The sequence below is a fragment of the Pocillopora damicornis genome, chromosome 8 (assembly GCF_964200805.1).
Source record: "Pocillopora damicornis chromosome 8, jaPocDami1.2, whole genome shotgun sequence".
Classification (NCBI taxonomy): Eukaryota; Metazoa; Cnidaria; class Anthozoa; order Scleractinia; family Pocilloporidae; genus Pocillopora; species Pocillopora damicornis.
Window position 1 is genome coordinate 16,100,012 of NC_142677.1, and position 13,304 is coordinate 16,113,315.

General features: G+C 35.2%; 1 protein-coding gene across 3 annotated transcripts in view; it reads right to left on the bottom strand.

Moving 5' to 3' along the window:
* LOC113678838 (uncharacterized) overlaps nucleotides 1-10,512 on the bottom strand; it is a 38,660-nt gene extending 28,148 nt beyond the window's left edge. Inside the window, exons 1-11 of one of the 3 annotated variants that reach the window (XM_089214781.1) lie at nucleotides 10,181-10,512; nucleotides 4,600-4,730; nucleotides 3,876-3,957; nucleotides 3,026-3,079; nucleotides 2,791-2,871; nucleotides 2,648-2,692; nucleotides 2,047-2,142; nucleotides 1,520-1,581; nucleotides 1,162-1,236; nucleotides 428-535; nucleotides 95-191 (exon numbers count right to left, since the gene is read on the bottom strand). In XM_089214781.1, the coding sequence (XP_089070907.1) occupies nucleotides 95-191; nucleotides 428-535; nucleotides 1,162-1,236; nucleotides 1,520-1,581; nucleotides 2,047-2,142; nucleotides 2,648-2,692; nucleotides 2,791-2,871; nucleotides 3,026-3,079; nucleotides 3,876-3,957; nucleotides 4,600-4,730; nucleotides 10,181-10,297 (948 nt within the window). In that variant the 5' untranslated portion in view covers nucleotides 10,298-10,512. The remainder of the gene's footprint in view (nucleotides 1-94; nucleotides 192-427; nucleotides 536-1,161; nucleotides 1,237-1,519; nucleotides 1,582-2,046; nucleotides 2,143-2,647; nucleotides 2,693-2,790; nucleotides 2,872-3,025; nucleotides 3,080-3,875; nucleotides 3,958-4,599; nucleotides 4,731-10,180) is intronic. The other 2 variants (XM_089214782.1, XM_089214783.1) reach the window with 2 other exon arrangements.
* Nucleotides 10,513-13,304: the final 2,792 nt, after the last annotated feature.

Below are 13,304 nucleotides of genomic sequence, written 5' to 3' on the forward strand. Positions count from 1 at the left end.
ACCCTCTTCCTCTTCCCCTCCCCCCCTTCTAACTTTACAAATTTCACTCAAAATAGTACACGAAGGTGGGCGATTTTAAAGTAGTGCATTATACCTCTGGGAGGGAACGTCCTCCAGCCATGACAAGAAGTTCCAAAACGTTATCCACATTTCCTGAGTCTGACAAGTCTGCTTCTATTACAGGAAATAGCCTAAGGAAGTCGAGGAACAGAAATCAATTGATAAAAACTTTTAAGTTCATTAACCCTTACTACAGCCATGTATCTTTCAGCCACTAGCCCACAAATTTCCTGGCCAATTTATTTATTCTTGAAATTTTTTTTTTAATGGATGCCTTAAGCTGTTCTTACAAAGTGTCAGAGTGTATCTTTAATTCCTTAAATTTCATAAGCCTTGTTAGTGCTAAGTGCTGTTTCAGTCTTCTTACTTTTGGGTGTTGCTGCCAAAGTACTTGCTAACCATGGTTCCTTCTCTTGTGTTCATGTTGTTGATGTTTCCTCTTATTGTGTTGATCTCTCCATTGTGAGCTAGATATCTGTAATAGCAAAAGAGTAATGATCACCATCACCATTATTTTTCCTTCTCTCAGTAGAGGGAAGGAGAAAGATACTTTTAAAACTCACTTTCAAATCACAGAGAGAGAGAAGTTTTTTTCAAAGTTATTTTCTACCTGTCTATAGCCTTGCCTGACAGTGCTCCTTCACAACAAGATTTAACAAAACACCAGCAGTGATCAGTAAAATCTCTGATAATAATCATGTCTCTCTCACCATCAGTATTACTATCATAATCTCTATTACCATCAACATTATCTACTTCATCATCATAATCATATCTGCAGTTCCTCCACTACAAATGCAACAACCATAACACTTGCCACTAGCACAACCTATAAATTTCATTATCCCTTGAACCCCTAAGAGTAATAAGCATCACCCCTGAATCAAACAACAAGGTCATAAGAATAAAGTAAACAATTGCAAACTCAACAAGCTATTGATTGTTAGACAAATTCTCCTTGCATATACAAAAAGAAATGTATAGAAAAAAGTATGACGACTCTATATACAGATGTTAGAGTGTAATGGATTAATTTATAAATAGCAATTTTAAAAATAAATTTTAAAAAATTTTGACAAAACAAAGTTGAAAGACACAAACCTGTTTGGATGAGCCCTCTCCCAGCTGGGGAATGTGTTTGTGGAAAATCTTCCATGAACCAAAGCAAAATGGGTCCTATCCCAAGACAAACAAAATCAAAATTCAAAACAAAAGGAGTATTACAACATGTTACTATTTTCCTTTTTCCCCTGATTTCCTCCTTGCTATGAAAATCTAATTGGGAAACTTCAAGGAATTAAATCAATTAAAGATAATAAAAAATGAAAAGATTAATTTGAAAGTCCTAATTGGATACTCTTTACATCAACATGCAACATGTACACAAATCAATAACAAGTAGTGAAGAAGTTAATGATCTATCATGGACTGTTGTAATATTGTAAAGCAATGTTCTCACCGATAATCTTTACACTGCAGATCTAAATAGAATCCTTGGAGTTGGTCTGGCTTTAACATTCCCTGAGATCATAATCCCAAAAAATCATTGTTATTTTCTAATAATAATAATAATAATAATAATAATAATAATAATAATAATAATAATAATTTTAATAATATATAATATATAAAATTATATATATATATAAAATAATATATATAATAATAATAATATATAATAATAATATTTTAAATTTATTATTTAAATAGTGTTACTTCCATCACTATCCAATAGCACTTTACAATGACTGAAATAAACATTAAATGCTTGAAAATCCCAACTTGCAGCAGGCAGTCCAGTTTGGCTGCAACACAGTGCAGATGAGGAGTTGAACTCAAAGTGACCAAGAACAAATCCAGTGAATGGCAACCTGGGACACTAGTTAACAAGTCAAGCACCTTAACCACTCCCCCATGCCACCTCCTGATAATCCTAAAAATTTCATTAAGCAATATATTATCCAATTCAATAAACATAGTAAATACCTTGTAAACAATGGTGTCACAGGATAAACTACAGATGTAGAACCGCCGGTTTTTTGTGCCAATTCTATTTGTAGCCATTTTTCTCAAGAGATAAACCTGAAAATTCAAGAAAGGATCAAAATAATATTTATCAGTAAGTAAAGATGAGCTCCACATTGTCTGAGACCTTCTTCCCAACTTCCCAGCACAATTACCCCTGCTTGTGATTGAAGCAGCCACAAAAGGAGAAAGCAGGAACCATGGTTTGGCAATCCTAATGTGAGAGGCATGATGTGTGTGTGGATCAAGATGGGTGAAAATGTAATTTGTATAGAGTTATTATAGGGAACTGTAAAATCCAAAAAAAGAGTGATAACAATACCCCCAACCACCCAACCCCCTCCTCCACAGTGAAAAAACATGGATTGATCGATGGCAAAGTGCTTTTCTTGAATACAACCAGAGTAATCATTAAGACAGGAACAAAGAAGGAAGCCCTAAGTGGGCATTAAGACATTAGGAACAATCTTTCAAGTAGCCAGAGCCAATCAAAACACAGGATTTCTTTTCACAATAACCATTGATTGATTTTTCATTGTTTCTTGAATAAATGTTTCCATACCTGCTTTTTAAATGTTTCTTGGTCAAGTGAACTTGTCACAAACACCTAAAAGTAATTAAAAAAGAGATTTACATTCTTCTAGCAAGCCCTATATGCAGTCATATTTCAAAGGGCTCCAGTTTCCAAGTTACTGAAAGTTGTACCTGTCTGATTAGTGGCTGGCTTTCAACTGCAGTTTTTCCAATCATGCTGTTGTCAAATGGCACATCCCGCCAACCGAGGACCTATCCATTTAAATCAGAAAGAAATATTAGAAACTTCAGAAAGATACCTTATAAACTAGTGTACAACAGAGAAAATATAAGATATGAAAAACAGAGGAAATAATCCATGCCAAAATATTTCAAGAAAACTAAATGTTGTAAGTTTCACATATACCTCAATTTGGCATTCCTTAGCAAGTCCTGAAAACATGTCTTCACATACTTTGGCCTGATGCAGAAATAAACATGAGAGATTCAAATTAAACTGATCGCTGATTCAATTTCATGGATATTCTTTATTACCTTAATTCATTTTCAGTTTTTAAGTGTCCACTGCATTTGTACAAACTATTATCACAAGTGTCCATCATAAGGTGACTGTCTTAGAGTAGGTTGCATACGAGGGCATGAAGCTCAATATTTCAAAGTTAGCTTTATGTCATTTGAATCTATTGTTGCTAGAAATAAAATGTCAGTTTCCAGGAAAGGGTTACATGAAAATGCAAGTAAAAATTTGTGGTTTACTCAAAAGTGAGCCACAAGTTCATGTTTAGCACTTAGACTTGTTCTAAGTTTAAAAAAAAGAGGATTTCACAAAAATATCTGGCATTCCCATTGAACACAAATACTTAAAAAAGTCAAGATATCCAGAATGACTCGCATATGTCACAACTGATACAAATTTCATCAGTGACACAATTCAGAGTCATCCAATCTTGATTCTTTATTTCCCAAACTTGATTCTTAGACACAGATCATTCAGGAAGCAAGAAACAAAGACTCTGATGCAAATATCTTAACCCTTTAACTCCCATGAGTGACCAAGACAGAATTTCTCTTCACAATACCAATACAATATCAACCAGATAAGTAATAAGAAAAAAAGAAAAATATCAATTTAGGGATAATTACTTGATCCAATACTAAATTCTCTGAACTAAAATTATAAGAATTGTATGGTTGACAGTTGATCTAGGAGTTAAAGGGGTTAACAGGCTTTTTTGCCATTATTAAAATCAGCTTACCTTGTTAGGATCTGTATCAATAAAGAAAATTCCAGTTGCATAATCACCAGCTATGGGCAATGTGAATCCAAGTTTGTTTTCTCTGAAAGTTGACATAAATTATCAAGTTTAAGGGTGAAAAAATGTATCCAAATAAAATATCACCTAATTGTAAACAATTTATGACATCACAGAGAGATAAAAATACAGCTTGATCCTAATAAAGTGTGTTTCCTCTTACATTTTCTAGCAATTTATTTCAGTCTTTCAATATTTTATCATATTCCTATACAACTTCCCAATTGATTCAAACACAGAAGGTCCCACAAGTACATATTTCAGTAATACACAATGTAACTATAGGAATGAGTCTAGACATGCACGTAACAAACAGTATGATTTTCTCACAGGCAGGTCAGTATCACTGTGCAAAGACAGAGTTTCTTTTATCGTAACAAAGTACTGCAAAACAGTTTGCCAAATGTGTCACAAAAACCTCTGTTCTCTTTTATTGAATATAGGCCAAAGCAATTTCCCTTCCCTAAACCATAGCACAAATACCATGTACATTGCTTTTTTTATTTACCCAGCTTTCTTGTATAGAAGGGAGCAGCAGTTCATGTGCATAGACTTCTGGGGTCTTTGATGAAAACCTTGTAACTGAATAATCTGCCAGATCAAGTCTACAGTTTGTTACATCCACTGCACTAGACACAATCACAAAGTTTATAAACAAAATTCTTACTGTATAACTTGTTCATAGAAAGCATGTGGAATTCCTGTCATGACACCGGCACCATCTCCACAGCTCTCTTCACACCCAACAGCTCCTCTGTGTTTCATCCGTTCCAGCACTGTAAGTGCTTCAGACAACACCTTTAAGACAATAATTAAAAATTGACAGTCAAAGACTGCATGTGGGTATTGATATAGCACAAATTCCATAGTACTGAAAAGAATGAGGGGTTTGTATAATGATGCTAGAAGGTGAGTGCTGCGGCATATTTTCTCACGTGAAAACAGAAAATCAGCTGCATACCACATATTTATGAGTACCCTGTTTCACAAGACAAAGGTAATGCAAGAATATATTGTCTACTTGACATTCAACCAATAATTAAATGGAAACAATAATATTAACAACAATAATAATAATGATAACAATAGTAATATAATAATTTAAAGGGGCTAGTTCCAAAGTCTCATGATTCCCTTGTCCTCTGGGCTGCAATAATGATTACCAATACTTCTTTTAATGTTGCCTGTTAAATGTAAATAATCTATTCTTTTATTGCAATTCCATTTTTCAAGGCTTTTGTTAAACAAAAAAAGGTATTTGGCATTTTAGGATATTCCATCTTTCTGCACCTCAAGATATTCCACCATTCAGCAGATCCACCAGTCCTCCATTCCATCATTCTGTTTAATAACTTAAGGTATTGTATTTTGCAGCTTGCTCACTTTGCATATCTAACGGCTCTTTTCAGCACTAGTTGCCAGTTCAAATGGTGAAATGCTCTCTTTCAAAGAAAAAAATTTTTTCCTCAAAGCTTTCATCATGTGCAGATCACATCTATTGATATATTTCTGCAAGGAAGAGTTATGATTTCACAAGTTTCTTGTTCTGACTCAAAGAAATAAAGAAGTTTTCATATTAGAACCTTCCTTTAATTACATGTCCAGCACACACCCTGCTCATGAATGTAATTCCTTTTTAATTCATCTCGAAACACGACTGAAAATTTCATCAGACTGAGTTATCACATAATAAAAGATTTATTGCCTCTTGAGTTTGAATGGGCCAAACAGGGAAAACAGTTGGCTCTTGGTTATCAAGCAAAGACTTTCCAGCATTCAATCCATACATCATGACCTTGAGCCAAACATTTTTCCATATGACCTCCCCACTCAGTTGATAGGTACATACTCCAGGTTGTGTAGTTGTCAATTAGGTGTACTTTGGGAACATGAGATCAGAGGATTATACTGCTTCTATACAGAATCCTCCAGCTAAATTTTAAAGACCTAATTTTTCAAATATTTTTTTTCCTGTGACAAGAAAAAAAAGTCACCTATTACTTTTCACTATTTCCATTAATTTCATTTCTCTGTGAAAACCATAGTCAGTCTATGTTTATAGGTTAAAACCCCTAAAAATAATATTCCTTTTCAAGGTGGTCCTGTCAGTAAGCTTCCCACTCTTCTTTTTAGCAGTCAGATCAAGAACAGAACACAAAAATTATTTTTTGTTATATACTTTTTTGTTATGTACCATAGAAAGCATACTGCTTTGACAAATCTTATCACATATAACCTAAATGAAACTAAAGTGTGATCTGGTTTTAGAACATTCATGCTGAAAGCAATGAAGCAGATGTTGACAGAAGTTGTCGCCTGTGGATGGACGTTACATTGTGGACCACAAATGGATGTAGTATCACATGCTACCTTTCCCCACTTAGTGAAAGTCAAAATTAATTTTGATGAAGCTCAGAAACTCATGTGGAAAGAAATAAAATGTTTGTATGGTTTTATAAAAATAATAACCTCAAATCACATTTCTGAACTTCTGAAAATGCAACTTGAATCAAGAAGCCAAAATGTTCACACCTAAGGGACTGGTAGGGGGTTCATTTCAACTCATGCTGAGACCAGGCAAAAGAGCATCAAAGGCAGCCTTCTTAGTAAGCTGTGCATTTATGTTTGTCTTCAGTTGGTATAAAGTAATCATTGCATTATCATTGCACTTGTCCTTAGGAGCTCTTCAATATAAATTCCACATTTCAATCATAGCCACCAAGATAGTCTCAATAAAATTTTTTTTAACTTCAATATTTTGGTTCAGACTTGAGGCTCACTCGAACAAAAACAGCACCACCAATGTGGTCAGTACAAAATGCAGACTGAGAATTTATACATTTTTTTTTTGTCTGATACATGATAACATGTCATCTTACAACTAACCATGCGTCACGCAATCACTTTTTCGCGATCATCTTTCATGATTATTTGCACTATTGTGGAATACTCCTTGCCACTTTCTTGATCATTTTCTTGAAACATAATTTCAAGCCTTCATATAGTCTTCTTGCTTTGTGCATCAGTTGGTTGTGTGATGTCTGCACAGAATTTACCAACTTAATATGTCACCATTGAATATTAAACGTGCAATATTTAAGAAACAATTGACAGCTTTGCATGTCGTGTTTATTTTGTTAAAAAAAAAAAGTGTGGACTGAGACTGAAACTGTTCCTTTGATTTGATATATTTTCAACATTTAGGGGTGTACACCCACTGATTTTCAGCTATGTGCCTTATATTGTTATTGGCTTACATGAGGAACTGGCGAATTTTTATAGGAAAAAGCAAAGCATTGCTTTCATGACTGGCCATTTGATTACTTTCCTGGTGGTTTTATTTCTCATCTGTTTGGTGACTACACAAATATTAACTATTAAGAACAATTGTTGCGGCTTTATTAGAAACCAAATGCAATGGCCGGTTTGTTAAAAACAAAAGATATCAAGAAATGGGCATGGAATATTTCACAATAGTGCAAATGATCATGAAAGATGAGGGTTACAGATATTTTGCTGCTAGAGCAACATTTGATACCTGATTATGCCCACCCAGCCCATCCTCCGCCCCACACACACACACCAACAAAAAGGACACTGTCTACCTAATGACCTCTGCCCGTCCCACACAACCTTTTTCCCAATTCCCATCACAACAAATGCATAAGTTTTCTTATCCCACAACAGTCCAAAAATAAAAGAAAATTTATTCCATAGGTCTTGAAAGTTCACATAAACTGAAGTCAACTGTACCTATATTCAATGAGTCCAGAAAGCAATACAAACCTAAGCCTTAATATGAACGAGCTGGCTCCAAGAGCCCTTTGATTAATAAATTCTGGCTGGGACTCATGCAAAAGTCTTCAATGTTTTCTTATCATGAAACTAAGCACACAAATTTTTCATTATCACTTTCTTTCAAATTTTGTGTTACTAGCCTATATAGGATATAGGATATAAGCCAAACATGACTCCTGTTAACACTGTATAACTTAAATACTTATGACTCCTTCTTGACAGTATCTATCAACATGCAGAAGAAAAATTAATCTGTGTAATTTCAAGACTACAGACAGTGAAACTATTATAATGAGAAACTGACTTCAGTTCAGCTTAACAAAAAACTAATCTTAAAATTTTCCTATCACTTTTGAAAAATATGTTTATTGGACGTGTTGGGGAGCACTCTATTGTATTTTAATCTCTATTTGAAAGTTATGATTAATTTATAAATTTTCATCTTTTGCCAAATGAGACATCAAGAATTTGAAAAACATTTTAAATATGCACAATAAAGTGAATTATGTATTGCAGTCTGTTCCCTTACTGATAAGATTCTGTCAAAAATATTAGCCAGTCAGAGTTATTTCTGTATTACATTAACCAGTTGCTCTCATAACACCTTCACAAAGCCATCACAGTTTGAAATTAATAATTAAATGAAATGTGTCTATATTTGGGGAGTTTTTTTTTACAAAAAGAGTAATTTTTTTGACAAGAAACAATGCTTCGCAGTTTCCAAACTGAAGAACTTTTCAGTAAGAATTCATCTACTATATTTGCCTTGTGCTTACAAAAGGTTTAAAACAATTCTGTTAACCTTTTTTACTTTAAAATGATTCCATCAGCTTGATACCAATGATAGGTTGCACTTTAAAACTAGCACGCTTCAAACAAAAAATACATATTCAGTTCATCTGATCTCAAAACCCAAAATTCACCAAAGTTTTAATTGATCAAATTATTTTACTCTCTAACTTGTAAAAAACATTAAAAACAAGATACAAAACATTGCATAATCAGTAGCTCATGGATAAAAATACTCAATTTCACAATCATCAACAAAAAAATAGCTTATAGAGCCAAAAAAATAGTATAAGCTCTGTATTATTAATAGTGCAGATACAATCTACTCTAAAAATAGAATTACATTCAAACATTGAAGCAGGCAAGAATTGGGTATAGATGTTAATGAAACATTTTCCGATGGGACACCCTTCTGATAAATTTCACGGTAAACACAACCCTGTAAATTTATATCTACGGTGACAAAAGTAATATGATCCTACGTTTCAAAACAAGATTATCTTCCAAAGGGAGAAAACAAAAAAGGAGCAAAACAGGTTGCAAATAAAATCTGTGGGGTGTGGTTTTTTCCGGGCGTGTGCCAAAAACAGTTCCAACAAGACAAGTTATGACAACACTTTCAACCATCAGGTGGATTATTTTACAAGAAAGAATATTAAAAAATTCCAAAATCCGTTCAAAACATTCATTCCAAAAACGTTCAAAACAAAAACACACAGACTAATGTAATCAACCGAATGATAAATAATTTAAGACCGGATCTAACAACACAACTGTTTAATGACAAAAGGATAAAAATTGAATAAAAATTTACTTAAGCAATAATAAAAGAAATTCACAGTATTATCTTAACTGACATGCAATGATACTAAAATAAATTTAAAATTTGCGAGCGTCTCGTTTAGGGTGAAAATTCACCTGCGTTTCGGAAGTTACCCGGGCTACCTGTGTTTCTATAGCTAAAGACTTGAAAATTAACATGCACACCTCCGAAATAAATAAGGGTTTCTGGGTGCGAGTAAAGAATGTAAATTCTAATGAAACACGACCAGATGATGGCTAGACAAGGGTTCGAGTGAAACAGGTATTGTTAAAAGCGAACAACGAGCCCACACAACCAGGGTCAACAGTGTCTTGCGTGATAACAACACGAAAACAAAGTCACCTTGATAGTTTTTTCTAGCATATTTAATATTTAATACGTAAAGGAAAACCTTCAACGCAAGCATCTTGAAACGAAGTCAAAAGACAAGGTAAACAAACTAAAAAATGGCCCTGCACTTTGCCAAAAATTCTCACTGAGGGTCGTGGACCGAAGAAAAACCCGGGAAAATACTTAATGAATGTGAAACTACTCCTCGAGCCTGACACATGACGGCGAGTTGAAGCAAAATTCGCTCGAATGAAAACCGTTGTTTAAGTGATACTAGGATTCTACATAACGATCAACAAGGCTAGCAACGTTTTAAATAGTAAACTACGATTTCCAAGCGGTTATATATATAAAAGAAATTAGTGAATTTGCGAAATCGTTCTGTTTCATAACCTTACTATTCGTGCCGCTTCTACGATAAACCGTGTAATTTAAGGATTCAATTCACTTTCAAGCCAACTCTCAGCACAACTAACAAGTTGCATAACAACAGAACACCTCTCTTTACCTGGTAACTTCTTTCTCCATTTATCTTAGCCACAAATCCAACACCACAAGCTTCTTTTTCGAGATCCGGAGAGTATAACCCCTGTTTACTCGGGTAGCCATGCTTGGACCGAACCATGTCTCTTGACTTGAGTTCACGTTTTCAGTTAGACATAGACTTTAATTAGTACGCAGGGCTAAAGTAATTGAGAAACTTGTGAATACACTCTGTACTGTACACTCGCGCACGAGTTAACAGGCAAAATATCGGACCCGATAGAGAAACGTGTACTAGTAACTGTTTGGATAAAAAAGCGGACTTTGGCGCTACTACACACGTGAACGACATGCTTTGGTGTTACCGGAAATGTGACCAATAAAAAAACACTTCCGGTCCTGCTTACGGTGTCATTGGTACAGATCCAGACTTAACCTCACCAAAACAAAAAGAATTATAAATATTTCACCACTACTTAAATGTTAATCGTGTTGCCTCAATATCGAAATTTCCAAATAAATTTGCAAGGCTGTAAAATTTTTCAAGGAGAATTGCCAAAGACTGTATGTGTTATGTAATTATGTTCCAATAGTAAATGGTTTCAATTTCAGTTATGAATCAATCTAGCAACGATCATCATCATAATTTTTTTTCATGCTATTCGTAAATCCGCTCTAGTGATAAAAAAAAAAAAATTTGACCTGGAGGTACCATAAATAAATGTTAAGCAGAGCTCTCTTTGTCGCTTGAGCGTCGGTGATGCCGGATGGCATACTCTGCAGGTGAAGGGTACTTTCTTTGAGCAAAATTAGTCTTTAAGGGATATTCTTAAATACTTAATGACAAGGAGTCCACCAGCGGAATGACTGAGAAATCTGAGCAAAAATTCAGAGATTTTCCTCCCCTGAATCGTGTTTTACTGGCATCAAGCTGAGCGTTAGAGTATAAAGGCATTTTACGTGGCATTTGTCTGTATTTCTCAAAATTAGAACGGAAATCTTAACAGAAATCTCTTTTAGTTCAAGATAATTGGTTGAATTTTAGTGCAGCATTCGTGCGCTTTTTCACTGGTAGCGATCGAATGATCATTTACCGGCATTCTGTAAATTAATTTCCGTGACGCTTTCTTGTTTGTCATCACTCTTGTCCAGTTCGTGAGTTATGATGGAGTACATGACTACAGCCTAATAGCTTGCTTGCAGGCAGGAACGTGACTTTAAGTAATCAGCAGCAGATGATCATTTTAACGCTACAGGGGTTCTCTCTCGTGATAAAATGTATTGGCTAGATTCTGTTATCCGGCATTTTTTTTTCTTTTTTGAAGGTAACTCGCCACACTCTAAAGAAATTATGTGGCTCTTAGAACCTCTGTTTACCAGTTGTTGATGAGGGAGATTTTAAAAAAAGTTTGTCCCTCTTTTTCTTGCCTAGAATGAGCTCGGCACGATTTATATGACACGTGATTTACAAGTGCACTATACAAAATTGTTTTTCATGCAGAAATGTCATGCTTAGATGCTTAAACTAGCCATTCCTTTCGTCATTTTCATAAAATAAGCTTCTTTACGTCCAAAGTCCATTGTCTCATGTCAGACAAAACATTCCTCCTTCAAATGTGCGCTCCGTTTTGTTTTTAGAGATAAGTCCTCGCCTTATGAGGAACTTTGTAAGCGTATCGGTCTCTCAAGTCTTCGTGAACAGCGATTAGCGAAAATACTGTCCACTGTCTTTAAGATATTAGCCAGTGATGCAGGTCCAAAAAGCTTACGTGATCTTATAACAGTAAGGTGCTCCACTTATAACCTTAGGGGCACCACAATACTAGACCTCCCAAAAGTAAAATCAACAACCTTCGGGTTAAGATCATGGAGATATGCTACATCGAAATTATGGAACGCTTTACCGGACGAGTCTCGAAAGATACAAACATTTACTGCTTTTAAAAATTACTTTAAAACATTAGATCTCACGGGACTCTAGTGCGGTGAGGATCTATCCTTGATTATATTTACTGTTTTTAATGATTACATTTTATACATTTTACTTGGTGACTACATTGTTAAATTCTTATATTTTAATATTAGCTAGTTCTTAATCTTAATTTATTTAAATTTATATACCTTCACAAGGCTTTATAATTTCCTTTTCTCTTTTTATTTCGTGGCGTACCTGTAAACTAGCTTTTAGCTAAGCGTTCTGACCACGTTAAATAAAGCGATTGATTGATTGATTGATTAAATACAATGAGTAGTTTTCGAATCAACCACACAGGCTTAAGGCGACACCTTTTCTTTTAATGGGTACTTCATTCGCGTGTTTCACGACTCCAACCTCATGTCTGCATTGCGTGCTTCCTTGCGCTCCATCTGGAAGTTTTGCCCCGACAAATCGGCAACTCTCGGCGTGATACCTGTTGAGTTCTAGCCGACAAGATAGTTCTCCCGGGGTAAGTATGCATCCTGCGGGATAGCTCATCCGAGAGTTTAGGATTAGGGCATTTTCATTGTCCTCTAAGTCTCTATGTAGATTAATTTGTTTTATTTTACCTAAGACTTTTGAAGCCGCCCCTAAGGAATACATAACAATGTCCATGAAAAGGATTAGAAGTCAAACAAAGACATTTAAAGTCATTCAAAAAAGGACATTGCGAAACTTTTCAAAACGCTGGAGTTACGAAACATTTTGAAATGAACCGTCCTATGGTCTGGTAGACGCGTCACGCACCGCCGGCGTTGACACGCGTTAACACGCGTTGACACGCCTGCACAGTCGAGGGGAACACCAGTACTACTCATTAGAACATAGCGAACGATCTCTGGTTCGACTTCTACAGGGACTTGGTGCGCGTAGAGATTTCATAAAAGAAATTAAACAAAGACGAGAAATAATATTTTTTAAACCTCTCTCGACAGTAAGAAGACTCAGGGCCTCTTCATATGAGCTCGGTAACCGGGACGAATTTTGTCGTCTGTTCATATGGGAAATTTCAGCCCGGTTACCGGGATGAAAAAGAGTCGAAAAGGGCGCGAAACGTGGACTGAGGCCCTGGGAACGAGTTTGAGCGCGAAATTCAAGAAAGTAAACAAAGATGGCGCCACGTTCAACAGTTATATCGTTCGCTCCCATCGTAGCGTTATCAACGCTCGTA